This window comes from Ornithodoros turicata, chromosome 3 (genome assembly GCF_037126465.1).
Source record: "Ornithodoros turicata isolate Travis chromosome 3, ASM3712646v1, whole genome shotgun sequence".
Classification (NCBI taxonomy): Eukaryota; Metazoa; Arthropoda; class Arachnida; order Ixodida; family Argasidae; genus Ornithodoros; species Ornithodoros turicata.
In genome coordinates this window covers 95,555,735-95,572,222 of record NC_088203.1, presented here as the reverse complement: position 1 = coordinate 95,572,222, position 16,488 = coordinate 95,555,735, and the positions used below count along the sequence as shown (strand labels likewise).

General features: G+C 47.5%; 2 protein-coding genes across 2 annotated transcripts in view; one reads left to right on the top strand and one right to left on the bottom strand.

Moving 5' to 3' along the window:
• LOC135388872 (4-hydroxy-2-oxoglutarate aldolase, mitochondrial-like) overlaps positions 1-16,488 on the top strand; it is an 86,437-nt gene that overhangs the window by 30,401 nt on the left and 39,548 nt on the right. The window lies entirely within an intron of this gene.
• LOC135388869 (alpha-catulin-like) overlaps positions 1-16,488 on the bottom strand; it is a 46,192-nt gene that overhangs the window by 11,083 nt on the left and 18,621 nt on the right. The window contains exons 2-12 of the mRNA XM_064618719.1: positions 8,430-8,619; positions 5,517-5,677; positions 5,332-5,451; positions 4,867-4,956; positions 4,003-4,263; positions 3,042-3,245; positions 2,889-2,975; positions 2,286-2,444; positions 2,130-2,222; positions 1,876-2,064; positions 244-294 (exon numbers count right to left, since the gene is read on the bottom strand). Of these exons, the coding sequence (XP_064474789.1) occupies positions 244-294; positions 1,876-2,064; positions 2,130-2,222; positions 2,286-2,444; positions 2,889-2,975; positions 3,042-3,245; positions 4,003-4,263; positions 4,867-4,956; positions 5,332-5,451; positions 5,517-5,677; positions 8,430-8,619 (1,605 nt within the window). The remainder of the gene's footprint in view (positions 1-243; positions 295-1,875; positions 2,065-2,129; positions 2,223-2,285; positions 2,445-2,888; positions 2,976-3,041; positions 3,246-4,002; positions 4,264-4,866; positions 4,957-5,331; positions 5,452-5,516; positions 5,678-8,429; positions 8,620-16,488) is intronic.

Genomic DNA, 16,488 nt, shown 5'->3' with positions numbered 1-16,488 from the left:
GAACGCATTCGAGAGTGAATGCTTAGCCGCTGATCGTTTTTGGTATGCAGAACGTATGGCTGTGCGTATCGATCAATTTGGGGCGTTGTCTTTTTGGTTATCCTTATGCTTCAGTCGACCTCACAATTTCTACGACTAGACATCGATTATGCACACGGGGAGGTCATGCTGTAGGTGGGCGACTCTGCAGGGGGCTTGCAGGTTGTGGGGTTTCAGGGATGGGGTACGACCCTATCACGGTACCTCCGTGTCCAGTTTGGCCGGCTTCAGGGGCTTGCTCGTTGTCCCATGCCTCTGCAAAAGTAATATTAAAGAATAATATAATAAAGCAATATAAATAAAAAATTATGGGTGGCAGGAGCAGTACTCCACACTGGAATGGTTTGGTGTGCATCATGTACAGACGGCGAACTCGACACTTTCGAAAATGCACAGTTTGCCGCGTTGCCACGGTATATTTGCATGGTGTACAACACGTACGTGGATAGACGTTCTTTTGCGATGGTCCGCTTGCGCGAACGTTGAGGAAGCTCCTCGGTGCCGTTCTCAGTAGCTTTGGCAGTGCTCTACGCACGGGCAGCGTTGAGGACAATGCGTGCAGAAGTGTACTACCGAAGCTACCGAGCGCACTATCAACACCACTTAGATAGAGAAAGCCTGACTCGTCGACGTGACGTAACAACTAAGAGTCAGCCAACCAGGACTGTGTTTTCAACGGTGGTAGCCAATCACGAACGTGCTTTCATCGGTCGTAGCCATGGAGACGAACCACCGTCGTCTGCGAGTAGTGATTGAACGTCCTCGCGTACTAAGTGGGGGAAGCTTTAAAATAAAGCGCAGAACGGTCCCATATCTTTCTCAAGACTGATTTTCTGGAAAGCGTGTTGCACTTTTTGTCTACAGGTTCCCAGTTAGTTGCAATCATTCGTGAGTCCTTGAATAGACCTCTCCCTGTTTGTAAACAAATGATGTCATAGTGTTCGACAGCGCCACCACTTTGGTAGAGTTGAGCTACGATGGAAACTAGGAGGCGAACAAGGTCGCGCCCGAACGCCACGGTCTTGAGGGAATTACTATGGTCCTTGAAAGGGACGCGACTTTCGGTCTTATTTTTCTTTCAATAGACCTCTACCCGAGAAACGTCACCATGACGTTGGTGGACAGACTGAAACCGAAACAAATCTGAAGGGGAGGGCTGGGTTCCACGAATGGGCACTTGTTCGCTGCCTCCTATTGAAAGAAAAGTATGACCGAAGGTCGCGTCCCTTTCAGGGACCATCGTAATCCCCTCAAGACGGTGACTTTCGGGCGCGACCTTGTTCGCCCCTAGCTTCGAGCGTAGCTCAACTCTACCAAATTGGTGGCGCTGTCGTACACTATGACGTCAGCTGTTTACAAACAGGGAGAGGTCTATAGGAGGCAGCGAACAAGTACCCATTTGTGGAACCCAGCCCTCCCCTTCCGATTTGTTTTGGTTTCAGTCTGTCTACCAACGTCATGATGACGTTTCCCGGGTAGAGGTCTATTCGCACGACGGGGAATGCAATAGCAGACGAATTCTGACGTCATATGTCACCGTAGCGACGGAGCGAGAGGAGGCAATAAGCAGGCCTTGTGTATCTAGGTGGCGTTGACACTACCCAGTGATCTATCCAGGCTCCCCCTACATCCTCAAAAGGTTCGGCGACACCATCTAACTTTTGCATCTGTGATAACTAATAAATTCTCTGCACACTATTGAGGAATCTCCTCGACATACAAATGGGTCAGGACATGAACAAACTTTTGCGCACTTTCGTACAAACGCGGACGCACGATGTTCAAACCCAAGGGGGCAACGTGCCGTTCTGTGCGACGATAACTTGGTCCCCTTACCCCTGGACGAGGGAGGGAGAGGTATCCTGGAGCATCCTGTCCAGCGGCTCGGCATAACTGTCCCACTTCCCTCGAGAGGGCAGCGACGTCGCTCACCAAAGACTGCCAGACGTCCATGAATACTTCTACATTTTCTTTTGCTATCTTGCTCATGGGGTGCGTGCACAGTGTCTGGTATGCGCTTATCACCTGAAGATAAAGTTTTATTAATATGAAACTTCGTCGTTGCACCAAGGTCCTCGTTGAAAGCTTACCTGGGAGCCGTAAACTTTGAGGCAGGCATCAGTATTCTTCCCTGTGACCTGCAGGGCTTCCGTACTGGCTACATGAAAGAGAAGTCGACATACCTGCAAGGAGACAACAACGGTCAGACCTAGAGATGAAGAGAGAGTTCAAGGGAATGCCCTTGCCTCTTGCACGTGTTCTGCGTGTTCTGCAAACTTCTCTGAATACTCTTCAAGGCGAGCCTGATCCCCCGCCAAGGCAGCGTTCTTCATCCTGTTGAGCAATTCTCCTTCGTCCATCGTTTTGAATAGGTCGTCTGCGTTGTCTAGTGCCGTGTCACGGAGCTGAGGAAATCAGAACGTCTCGTATTCTCAGCAACGAACGCCATTATAGTTCCACTGCTATTGATCTTATTTCGTATTACAAATCAACCTCGCCCGAAGGCTCAATGCTCAAAATACAAATGCCGTCAAAGAGACACCGAGAGCCCTAGCCCTGGCTTTTGTCCCCTAGCAGAAGCACCATGCACTGTTCCGGTCTCCGCCCCCTCGTTGAAAGACTTGCTCAGCAGCTGTGGTGCGGAGACGGAAAAATCGACCTTCGAGGAGCAATGTTGCTAGACACGTGGTAGATTGTGCAACCTATACCTCTCAAAGCTAGAAATTAATTTTATGATACTTCGGTGCCAGATTAAGAAACAATATTTTGAGAGAACACCGAGAGACACGTAGATAGTAATGACCCAGACGCAAGATTTAGTCAGTAGTGTCACTTTAAGCGAAGCCAACCTGTTGTTTAAAGTCCGCACTCGCTTGTAGCGTCTGCACGATCGAGGCTTCAAGGTCTTCGTTGGGGGACGTGCAGTCAGCCTGATCCTGGTAAGAAAAGACAGACAGAAATGACCATGATGCATTTGGCCTTTCGAAAAACTGTGTGCTCACAAGGCTGACTCCTATCCTGAGCAGTTGGTTGAGCTCGAGCTTTGCCCTGTCACAGAGCAGGAGGATTTTTTCGCGGTGTTCGTGGGAAGTGTACGCGGAGTCGGTGAAGTCTTGCGTTCGCTCCACGGCCGCGTCTAAGGCACTTGACAGCCGCTCCCGGTACATCGGCCCCACCAGGGTCATGCGCGTCATCTCTACCAAATCCTGAAAAGTTTATAGCCACATCTTTATCAGATCACAGATGAGCATGCACATTAAATGGCGAATTCGCGTGGTCATTCTAAAGGCAGCTTTCTTTGCCAGATTCTGAGCGTTCTCTTGGTCATGACGTGGCAATCGCGCGTGTTCTCGTGGCGCTTCCCTAGCTGGTGGAATGAGGCTTGTGCAGTGACGTCACGCTTGGTCACGTGACTCGGGAAAACTTATCGCCGCGCCGGAGTCAGAGTAGGAGGGCATGCCGTGAGTTGTTGCGATATGCGTGCAATTACGAGGGTATGATTGTGAAAGCACACGCTGTTGCCCCATTATGCTCGCAGTATGGCGCCTGTGACGCATCCCCATGTTTTCCCGAGTCACGTGGCTCAAAGGTGTCGCGTGACGTTATGTGCACGAGCCCCCAACTATATCCGGTGTCGTCATATCCGCATCACTAGGCCCCGCACACTTCGAACGTAGATCTTAACGTGGGTTAGCGGACAACGGAACCTGAACGCGAGCGACCTCGATGCCCCTAGCGTCGTCAAAGCGATTGAAAGCGCTAGCTTCTGGCCATCCATGTTCGGGAGATAACTGTCGCATGACCTGGCACGAGCGCCAGACTAGCAATTTCCGAGCGCTAGGCCGTGTTGACCACGCACATCCGCCATTAGAAAATGTGTACCCTAACACACCCGCGACACTCCCTGTATCGCTCTGTTATCTAGCTTGTCGTACTCATCACGTGTTGTCAACTAGGGGGTACCTCAAACTTCTTGATAGCATTGTGGACGGTGCGGCACTGGTCTAAGTCTTCCGCTCTGGCGGCGGACGTCCTCCGGCCGCCAGCACTCTTCCGGCGGCAGCAGGCTTCCCCCTGTGGTCCGCAGTTGGAGGCTGCGGTCAGGTCTGGAATGACCCCGTCTTTGACCACAAAATGGATAAGGTCCATTGCCCTGCGCATCTGCAGGAACACCGTGTCCCGGTTTTCGCGCGCTGTCTCGCATTCCGGGTGCCGAAGACATGCCTGAAAAGCAAACCAGGACAGAAGAATACTAAAGACGTCTGTCGGCTGAACATGCAGTCAATCGGTCACACACTCCGAAAGAAAGGAAGGAAGGAAAATAATCATCGGTGCCGACAAGAATCACCAAACGGTTCTGTAGCGGGGATTACCAGTGTCAGATTTTGGTTACTGCCCATACAAAAAGCACTATGGTTCTGTTTGGAACCGTTATTGCTTTTTTTTTCTGTTTTCTTTTTTTTCACGAAACACGCTACCAAACCAAAGGTCGAGTTTCTTCTCAGTGTTCCAGAGCGTACTAGCTCCTCAGACGCTTTAAGACAAATGTCTGCACAGCTCCCTGTGAAGTCGACCCAGGAGACGCACGGTTTCCCGCTGCAATAGTCGTGACGTTGCCCTACCAAGCGTGGCCGACTACGGCAAGCAGTTACATCACCACCACCAAAGCGTATACTAGAATTCTACCTCACCCGCGTAATTGTCCTCAAGTTTTACATAGTGAAAATGTGGCAACCGTCCGTTCCTTAGCTGGAGCTTACGGTAGCGGGCTAAGGTGATCAACGTTACTTTCAGATGAAAGAAGGAACTGTACTCTGACTCTCTTACCTTCGATGCTGTCAGAAGCATCATTGTTGACCTTTCGAGGATTAGCCGTGCCGATGCCATTTGAGCTCGACGTTTGTCGTCTTTCATGTCCTGAAACACGATCGGGCTTTTTTGTACTTTTAGCTGCAATACTTCGTGCCGTGAAAGAAGAACTAGAGGCTTTGCAGGACGGCAGGCCGTGACGGCAGGACACATTGTCTCGTCCCGATGACAGCGGGACATACGGATATGTGTTCCATGCTAGTCACAGTCGACGGTCGTTAGGCAGTCTCCTGTCGCCACAAGGGGTTGTGGTCGTTTCCCAAGACAGCTGACAATAACTTCACGGACATGTAGGGTTACAAGCACCCGTTGTGTGTCCTTGGTTTGCCCTGCTGTTCCGATAACCACGGGGACACCCGTATTCCTGACGCACACTGAAGCCTCACAGTTTTTCTTTCCTTACGTTGGACGCCGTTAACGTACGTTTTGCCTGTCGCCGGTGAGATGCGCCAATTCGACCATTTCGCTCCCGAACTGGCTGAACGCCTTCACAAACTCTGTGAAGTTAGCAACATTCTCAAGACGATTCAAGCTTATGGTTACCTGAATACGGAGGAAGCGGTTTCATAAAGAGAGGCACCGTGTAAAAAATGTACACCGAGCATTACCCTGTCCTTGGCGCTGAGAAGCTGCTTGACCACAACAGTGTCTGCAAGCAGAAGCACTCTGGTGACGGCTGCCAGAAGGGCCCTTGCGGCCCGGGCCATGCTGCCGTGGTCACTTTCCGCCTCGTCCGGACGCAGCTCGCACAACTGCTCGATCATGGCTCCTGAAAGTACGAGAAAAAAATCACATATTGGCTATGGCTATTGCAACTCTTACACGCCACGTTCAAACAGATTATGGTCTAACTTCTGTGCACAATACGAGGGAATAGACGATTTTAAAAATATGCGCGCGGCGCAAAGCAGCATGGGAACTTTGAGGGACACTGCTCTGTTATCAGCTCCGGTTATGGTAATTACGGTTTTCCCCCGACTGACGCTTCTGCTGCGCACACCGAGAATGTTATTGTTCTTCTTCTACCTCAGCTTCTGGTCGTCTCGTAATGCTGTTAGACGCTACAATTTCCTATGAGCCCTTGCGCGCCACTGGTGGCGCTTGCTTTTCTAAAAAGGTCTATTCTCCGCCCCTAGTCTATCGAGTGCTATCTGACGGAGACATTTGTGCAAAGAGTTGCACGTGCGTGACCTGCTTGTGCAAATCCATGTGTGTGCTTGCATACATTGGTGTTTCCCTTATATTTCGTTTATCATACCGGGCACTAATACATCGGTCGAAAAAGTGCTCACAGCTCGCGGTGTCGAAAGCCTGACACAACGTTTCCTAGTAGGAAGGTAGGAATCCTATCTGACGCCTCAGAAATAAGCGCCCTCCCCATAGCGCCAGTCCATATATGTAGTTGTGTTGCTCCCCAACTGTTTTGTACTTCCGCTTTCTGCCGCCAGCACTCGAAATAAAGCAAGTACTGTTGTTACATTAGATACGTTCTATACTTGCAAAATTCACATTCGTGCTGCGCATGACATGCTTCCTATAAATTATGACCAAATTTGACTGTCTACGAACTTCTGAACTAGCCCCGCGTGTTGATAATAGGCTGCTTTTAGCTCATTTCGCACCTTTATCAAGTGCTTCCTGTTAATTTCACTGTTGCAATGTGTCTGTCTTATTAATTTATCCGTATTCTCGACTTCGCGCGCCTCTTGTAGGTCCGTTTCAGCCTGCATTCCTCGCTTTGTCAGCGCGCGATGTATTATGCATGCGGACGGATCAAGAAAGTGTGTATCACACGGCGATCCACGAAAGACTGACGTGGTGTCTTCCAAATGCTTAGCGGGCTGTCTCGTGACGGGCCACTATCCCGTTCAGCAATTTCCCGTAGCCATAAAGTGGCTTACTTTAGTCTTACGGGTGAAATCCTTGTCCCCTTTTTATGCATATTATCTCGTCTCTGCCCGCGCGAGGTTATTTTGAAGAGAGAGTGTCTCCCCGCTTGGAAACGCGAAAAGCGCGGATTTGCATACCCACCTTTCGGACCTTGTGACACGTAATAGTGTCGATATGAATCTCTTTGCTGCGAATTAATTGCCGGAGCTGTCGACTGCTTTGAGAAAATTGTTGTATTTGGGCTCTGAGTTACGGATAGCTGCCAAATGCAAAATTTAATCGAATTAATCATTAATTAATCATCGAATTAAATTAATCGGTAAGCACCGTCTCGCATCAGTTTATTGGTTACATGGCAAAACAGAAACTGCAAGCTTCCGACAGAGACACTGGCTATGAAATTCAATTATAATAAATTGGCTGTGTTTTATTGAAATATCTTGCACGGTGACTGAGTGTAATAAGAAATCACGTGACAGCGATCGCTTAGCCTTTGTTTGGGTGCGGGCTTTCGCAGTAATAGATATAATTTAAACGGAAGATTAGAAGTCATTTTCTTTAAGTTTGTTGCCTTTTTTTTTTTTTTTTTTGCAGTGTCGCAGGTTAAACTGCTTGGTGTTCCTCACTCTATACCTATAACACACTCTTAAAAATGAACTTCACCGCATAGCACGCTCTTAGCCAACCATTATCTCGAATGATATCTCTATGTGCCCTGATTTGTTCAAAGCGGTAGGCGTACGCCTTTTCTGTGACACTTATGCGGTTCATAATTGTCACAAAAATGGCGTACGCCTCCCGTTTTCAACAACTCGGGGCAGATAACGATATCATTCGAGATTATGGTTGGCTAAGAGCGTGCTATGCGGTGAAGTTCATTTTTAAGAGTGCACTTCTTGTATTTGTAGTTTGGACTGTCATATAGGGCTCGCCCTCACAGTCCTGTTCTGTTCTATGTATGTAGTAGAAAACGATGAAGATCAATAAAAAAAATTCTCCGGAAGTGAAGGTGCTATATTTAATACGTGCTCCGTGAAATGGTTTGGACGTTTTGGTCAAACACTTTACGCAGTTGTTCTGACATTACTAAAACGAAATGAATTGCGATGCACATTCTCTATACATCGAATCTATTCCACAACGCAACATGGACCTAAAAGGGCGCAATTTCTTCTATACGTGCCGCTTTGTGATTGTCTGTCCTCGTTAAGGAAAGCGAGTGAGGAGGAGCAGTCCGCACCGTTATCATCGAACACTTGCCTGCGACGAGAGGCTTCCCCGCAATGCTCTACTCGTCACATACATAAATGCCCGCTATAATTGGCTACTAAAGATGCACGCGCTAACAAGCATGCACACCCACGAATGCGAGGAGCCTGTTGCTGCGCGTGGCATGTTTGTATTGGGATCACGTTGTCTTTTCCCGGATGAAAACACCGCTATGAAGGCGTTGTTGGTTCTGTTTCTGTATGGATTAGAGAGTTTGCTACTACTGGTTCCCTGGCGATGACACTCCCCATTTATCATCCAAAAATAAAGTTGTTTTGCTGCTCCTGGTTATTTCTTTCTTTTTTTTCGCGCAGCTCAAAACACTTCGTAACATTTATTTTTAAGAAATTCACGAAATTTACCAGCAGTGCGTGCGTCCCTGCAGGCGTCGTACATGTCGTGGCGTATCTCCGGGTTGTCGTCCGCGATTGCTTCCCCGACGGAAACAAAGCGTTCGACGGCTAGGTTGACGGCCTGACCAACGCGGGCCATCGCCCGAGCCGCTTTTTCGCTGCGGAGACCACGCTCCTTGGCGTTCACAAGCGTCGAAATCTGCAAAAGACATAAAGCGGTTAGTCTGGTTATAACGTCATCCGAATTCAGGCATCGCTATAGAGAATATCATAATAGACATCCGCATAATGCAGCACTTCGCGACAGAATGAGGCGGAGGCGTCACGTGTTGGGCGTCGCTGACGAGGCTGTCGAGGAGCCCCAGCGAAAGTAAACCGGGAAGAACTGGTTATGAAGATAAATATTGAAATGAAAACGTAGAATACATTGGTACTCAGTTACATTCCCTACGCTCGTTGTGGAGTTATAGTTTAGGCAGCGAAAGCGCCAATAATCCCTGCGGTTACCGTTGTACAGCGAGCGTCCCAATGAAGACTGCTGAGGGATGCTCGCATGTTTTCTGTGGTGGGTAGTCCTCTTGGACTACACAAATCCCAGAGCAAAAGGGTCAGCACGCCTCTTCCTCTCCTGTGCCACCATCATGTCTCCCCTCCCTCTTTCACCCTCCCCTCTTCTCCCTCCCTCCCCTGGGTGCACCGAGCCGCCACTTCAGAGCAGGCTGACCGCACCTTCCCCCAACATCCCCCCCCCCCCGAAGGCTGTGTCAACTGCGCATTTCTAAATTTCAAATTCCATTTAATTTTATTTGTGCCTGCACTCGCAAAACATAGCGCGCTTTTTACATTTGAACACTCCTTGGTCAGTGCGGTGTAATTGGTGGCGGTACTTCTGGATCGTAGCCAAGAAGACGCCGGAAGACACACCGAGACAACTGCATATTCGAAATGTAATGCATCAAAGGATAAAGGCGGGGTAGTTGTTAAATACTCATACTTAAATCGTAGTCAAGAAGATGGGTGTAGAAAGAAATCGTCCCCTGAAAAAAAAAAATGTCAGCCGGAGAAATGGTCCCCGCAAGAAGAGTATCAAGAAAACGGTAGTTTTTGACAAACGGCGCTATATACCCCCCCCCCCCCCTCCAACCTCATGGTGAACTGTCAAAAACAAGCCTAAACTAAACTAACCTCTGAAAAAGACTAACATAGGTCCCGGTTGTAACCTATAAGCTCCCTCCGGGGACGATTTCTCCGGGGACTTTTTTTCCGGGGCACGTTTTTTTTCCGAATCTTCAAAAAGACACGGATGGAGGACACACGGGGTAGTTGGTAAATACGCAGTTGTTTTGGTGCGTCTTCTGTCCGTGTCTATTTGGCTGCGACCTAAGTATGAGTACCTTACACTCCGCCACCCGTTGACTGATACTTCTGGAGTTACCATAGGTCCGAACTAACATTTTGCATTTCTTTGCGAGACAGATACAAAACAAAGACAGAATAATGAACAAAAAAATGACTGCATCTTTGGTGCCATCGCAACTTCTTTTTTCTCGTCGTCTTCTCTCTCCGCGCCAGTTGCGGACGGACGTACAGGTCTGTCGACGTCGGTGGGACGCAAAAGAGTTATCGCTTTAATAAATTTCTCGGTCCAGACGCGTGTATAACGGGATATGGTTACCAACCGAGCGAATCCAACAGCTGAACGCATCATAGAGCACGGCTGTACAGCTACCGTCCTCACATTTGGAAATGAACAGTCACGGGCCCTCTTTCTTAATTAGTCACAGCGCGCGCGCGCCGTGTACCATCTTGATATTCACGGCTGCGCGCGCGCACACGACGCCCCCAATCGGAGCGCTCTCCTAAGAATTGTTGATGATGGCCAGCATGAGTGCCACTGATTAACGGGCACGGCAATTACGAGCTTGGCTAAATGGTTTTGGAATCGCTAACGAACGTCTGCGTAGCCTCCGGTCGCTGCAAACAGCGCTGGCCTGCATGCCGAGGTATCGGCTCAAAAGAGAGGAACCCTCCACTGGATGCTTGATCGTGTGCAGGCCTTAGATTATTTCTGCGCAGTACAATTAGCGTTCTCTCTCCTCTCCTCCTTTTATTCGTGCAGAGAAATAAGGGGGTATAGTAACTACAATGTTATAAAAGTACGCGTTATAGTAGTACGCGTTTCGTCTGTCTTCTTTCCTATATAGTTAGGAAGAAGAGATTCACGTTCATTCATGCTTCTGGTTACCGCCTTTACTCGGTTGCACCTTTCCTCTTCACGGTGTTTCCAGCGTGACTGTGATGAGTGCATGCAACTTTCGCCTTTCATTTCTTAACGGATGATTTATTCGTTGAAAGTGGGGTTCGTATTTGTGTGACTATAATCAGCGAGGACATCATGTTGATTCACAACACAGAATTGACATTGCACAATAGTTCCAAATGTTTTATTTTTTTACAGGAAATGATTAGAGGAATTTTTATCGTTCAGTAACTGTCACTAATTATAATTCAGTCATTCTAATGACACGGAATGAAAGACGGAAATGTTTGACAGTGTGTCACTCAGCTTCGAAGCAACTGTGCAGCTATTTTGCAGACTTGAAGCATCCTTAGCACTTTCCGTTACCTGCTCGCGGTCTCCTGACCCTATGTTTTCTCCGTTCTTCTCCTTCTTTTTTTTTTTTTTTTGCCAGTCAACCAATTCTGCGTTCAACATTTCGCTTTCGGCAGTCTTTACGATAAAGGCGACTAACGAATGGAGTGGGGGAAAGTGAAAAATAACGTCCAGCCGCAGATACTTGAAACCACATAGGTAGTATATAGCTTCCTTTCGAATACTGAAACTGTACCGCAATAAAGTAAGTGGGATGAGAGGTCAAAATACTGCACACACACACACACACACACACACACGTCGAGGAAAGATATTCCGAGTGATGCGAGCATTGTATATAGGGCATCGAGACACGGTTGTTACTAATGTTTCTCTTGCCGAATCACTCTACCGAAAAAAGACACTTCACGCAACACCGATTCCTTGTGACGACCATGGTTGAGATGATATGTCCCTCCCTTAGTGCTCCTCAACAAAATCAAACATCATTCTCGAAAGGAGAAAGGGGGTCGTACAACGGAAAAAGTGCCAGATTGTAACAGATAGCAAATGGATCACAAACCAACACGCAAGAAAGCAAAGAACGTTCTATCAATTACGCTTTTTGTTTGAAGTCAGAAAAGGAAAGACAATGGAACATATATCTTACTGTATGGATCGACGCGTTGTGGATCCAGGTGTTTCAAATGACAGGAGCAAAGCTGCGATAGGGGACGGCTATTTGTTGCTACAAGTGAGCGAGAGCCTGATGTCGATTTGATTCGAACGTATACGACAAATGAGATTAAGAAGCAGAAGCCCCGCCGCCGCTCTCTCTTCTGGGACCGTCCTGACTGCAGTGAACGTTGTAGTCGATCTCGGAAGGCGAAAGTGTCCTCAGATTCGCCATATTCGGAAAATACTCGATGGGCGGCGCTGGCGCAGCAGCGACTGCGTTTAGACGTTCTTGTTGTGAGGAGTATACTATATGAGCTTCGTGGACTCCGATGCTATTTACATTTGCCGAACAGCAGGTACTTTAAAAAGGATTCTTTCGTTTCTTCATTTTCTTTATCTTGACAGTATGTGACAATAGTTGATCGCGTTTATCGAATATGTAACACGTAAATGGGTATTTACTCCATTATGAACTTTTATTTATGCACGCGCAAACATGGAGGATGGGTACTCCCTCACATAAATAGCACGAACAGCACGCGATACAAACGCGGTACATGTATACAATATAATAGCATACCTGGATATAGGTATTAAAATAAAATACGAAAAAAAATAATTTGACGATGATAGAAACGTTATATCACGAATAAAGATAGTTGCGAAACAATGAAAGAGCTTCAGTGTTAATTGGTAGCATGATAGGATATCACTTCCCGAGACAGGTAAGTTATGTAGGGTATTTCAATGGGCTCCTGTACCGCGTTTCAGTCGACGGTGGTTTTCATATCAGCTCTAGACCCGTATCTCGATGACACGCACCGGGAATCGATGTTTGACACTGGCAGACGTCGCATATACTTTCGTGGCAATCCCATTTCGAAAAGTCAACCCAGCTTTTACTGGATAGCTCCCGTTTTCACGTTATATGTATTTGGATTGCCCGTTATAACGGCATCTGGAAGCCGTGCAACTTCAACCTACACTTTTATTTACAAACAGAATACACGGCAACACCTTCAGGCGTGAACAGGGTGTCTACTAACCCGGAAAACAGGGAATTGTCAGGGAATCTGCAAAAAAAGCAGCTGAAGTCAGGGAAAATCGCGGACAACCGAGCATCGCGGACAGGCGGCAAGTGAGTGTTGAACAGGGGTGGAGCTGCCATGTCGCAGCAACGTTGCCGCAATTATAGCAGTTCGCCAATACGACAAGCTCAGAGGCAGAAAAGTACACTCTCAGAAAAAAGGGTGGAGCAGTTATACCTTTCAGGAGGTAATATTTATCGCACATGTTATGCCTAAAAGATTGCAAAGTTCTACACTCTTAAAAATGAACTTCACCGCATAGCACGCTCCGAGCCAACCACCATCTCGAGTGATATCGTTATCTGCCCTGATTTGTTGAAAATGGAGGCGTACGCCTTTTTTGTGACACTTATGCTGTTCATAATGGTCACAGAAAAGGCGTACAGGGCAGATCAGGGCAGATAACGATATCATTCGAGATGATGGTTGGCTAGGAGCGTGCTATGCGGTGAAGTTCATTTTTAAACGTGTACCTGCTACCTCACTCTCTCCCACGAATGATAGGGTTACCACTTCTGATTCGATGAGCGAGGGGGGCGTACGCCTTTTTGTAGCAATGTGGACATATGATAACTGCTTTTACTACCCTTTTACACCCTTTATCAGACACTATGTTGACCTAGGTGGTAACTATAGAAGCTACCACCTTTTCACACCCTTTTTTCTGAGAGTGTATAGGGCATCCTGATTATAATACTCAATCAATTATCTGTTAGGGATCCGTATCAAAACGTATAGCCGCATGCACCAAGTTCCCTTTTGTTTTGACCAGAGAATTCGCTTGCAGTACACTCTTAAAAATGAGTTTCACCACATAGCATGCTCCTAGCCAACCATCATTCCGAATGCCAACGTTCTCGTCCCTGATTTGTTGAAAACGTGGGGCGGAGCCTATTTTGTGACACTTATGCCGTTCATAATTGTCACAAAAAAAGGCGTACGCCTCCCATTTTCAGCAAATCAGGGAAGATAACGATATCATTCGAGATTACGGTTGGCTAGGAGCGTGCTATGCGGTGAAATTCATTTCTAAGAGTGTAGCCAATGGAAACCTGGAAAGTTCAGAAAGTTTGAAGGCTGCACTTTGGTAGAAACCCTGGTTAAGACATGCGTGGAGGTAGACACCTCGATAAAGCAATACGCGACAGCAGCCCTCCTTACCATTGCTGCTGATGAGGTTACTTCGAAGTTACTTGAGGTTACTTGTATGATTAAGGGGGGGGGGGGGGATGTTTCTATACAGTGGTCACTTCCGGAGACGTCGAAAATGGAGCATTTATTGCGTGCGCATGCGCCTGCCCCCCAATCGCTTCCCTGGAAGTTGATCGATTGGAACCCGCGGCTGCTGCCTTCGATGAGGAACAATTTGGTGTGGCTTTAAGACCACGTGCTACTCTCTTTGGTGGCTTGGTCTTTTGTGTGCGAAGGCTTTGCTTAATGTCGCCGTACCAGATGCCCTTTTGAAGACATGGTCCGGATCGAAGTAGGCCTAATGAAAATCGTCTGGACGTATAGTTTGTGGTTGACCCTACGAATTATGATGTCTGGTTTAGGTTGCGGCTGAGGATACCAACAGTCCAGAGAAGCGTGACTTGCCAACCGCTAATTAATGTTCCGGCGCATTGTAGAATGCTTTGTTAGGAGATGGATGTGCACTGCGCACCCGTGTGGGTCGGCCGGGCACAGAGGGGAGTCCCCGATTGATTGATTTTATTTTATACAAAATATGTTATATGTTTCTTATATATGGATATATTTCCTTTTCAACGCATTTCATGCCAACGATCTACACACTCCACCCAAAGATGCTCCTATGCTTGGGTTCCCATAGGAATATAAAAATCGAAAATTTGTTTATAATAATAATAATAAAAAAAAAACTAGTCATGGCGTCGACGACGTCATCATCATTGGAATTGGAAGCGGACCCTGAAGAGTTCCGTTTTCATCTTGTGGAACAGATGGAATGTCCGATGGAGTGGCCACAGAAAAGCGGCACTGAGATTGGATGATAGCCACTACCACAGAGGCACGGAGTGGGGACGCGTAATTCGATCAAAGGTACACCTGGCTCGCACACATGGTCCCGCGACAACCTTGGTCTTTGTGAAAGTAGCGATAATCTTGTGTTCTTCCTGAATTTAGTGAAGTGATTTGTGTGAAGCGCTACAGTATTTAAGACGCGCAATGATGTTAGTTATGAAGTGACTCCATCTCAACTTTACGTGTAAAATAGAAGGCTATAAATTCCTCCTCAGCCTAAAAGGCGTCCGAGCAGTCCTGACCGACCGAGTTTCGCCAACAATTTGATGACATAGCACGTGCTACTTGGACACGCCGTCTTCCACAGAGTGATGCAGATTATTATTCTTATTTATTTTATTTCTATTATTTTTGAGTATCATTGTTTTATTTATTTATTTACTTTTGTTGTCAGATTGAGACATTTATCATTGATCACAGAACATCGAATTGATCATCGAACCCAGTATTGTACGTGGGACACCTAGTGCAAGCCTGTGGTGCAGTCCCGAAAATACTAAGTGTATCTAATACTGGACAAATCAGCAGGGTGCAAGTGAGCTGGTGGAACGGTGAGACCGGCAACATTTTCGTGAGTCTCAGGAAGGACAAAAGACAGAAGGGAACACGGAACGTCCCCCTATCGTTCATTTCGTTCCGTGTTCCCTTCCGTGTTTTGTGCTTCCTCAGACTCAAACAAATGTTGCCGTATCGAATATCTTTCGTGGCAAGAGAATGAGAATAACAGCTGATAATTTACCGTTCTAAGCACAGGAAAAAATCGTACAGACACGGTACACAATTGTAACGAAAAGGCGTGGCTTTACGTCGCGAGAAAGTTATAGACGGTATGCAAAACCCAGCGCCATCTCGTAGCACTCGCGGGGACCTACCCGAATTCCGCCATGTTTGAGGCGCCCAACTCGGTAGGCTGATAGGCGTCTATAGACGACCTGCGCCCCTACGTCATTGATTACGTAACGCCGCCGCGCAAAGCATGCTGGTGGGCACTATCGGCTTTGTCAGCCTATAAGCCGACGCGTTTTTCCCGTTTCTTGCCCACCACAAGCAAAATATAACCTCGAATCGGTCTTCTCGTGACGTCACATGTTTGTAAACAGAGGGCCGTCTACGTATATGATCATGGCGCCACAGTATTTTGCCCGCCTTAGGGTTCTGTAGCGCTCAACGGCACATCAAGTTCAAAGGAGTACAGAGAGACATAAAAAAAAAAAAGAAAAAAGAATCAGGTTAAGACGTCTGATGAAAGTGTGTGTGTCATTTTACCGAATAGCGCGAATGGTTTTGATGTGTGCAATTTGTTTCCCAGAAAAAAACTCACATAAACATGGCTCCGCGCGTTCACCCTTAACTCGCCACTCCGGGTGTAACGAGGAGGAGGAGGTATGATGCGACGTCACCGATGACGGTACAAGGAGAACTCGTTCTGGTTCGCCGGTCAGTGGGGGTCAGCGCCTTGTCCCTTTGCCGCATAAAACAGTTTTGCAAGTTCTCCTGGAGAATTGGGGATAGAAGGAGCGACCGAGAATCATGACCGAGCCAATACCAATGCTTTTTCAGAACCCCGAACAGCCGAGTAGCAGACGACAGCGGACTAGCAGACAACGTTTCTCTGGGCCAATCAGCGAGCGTTCTCCTTGTAGCGTCAGCGCGAGGTTTCAGGCAG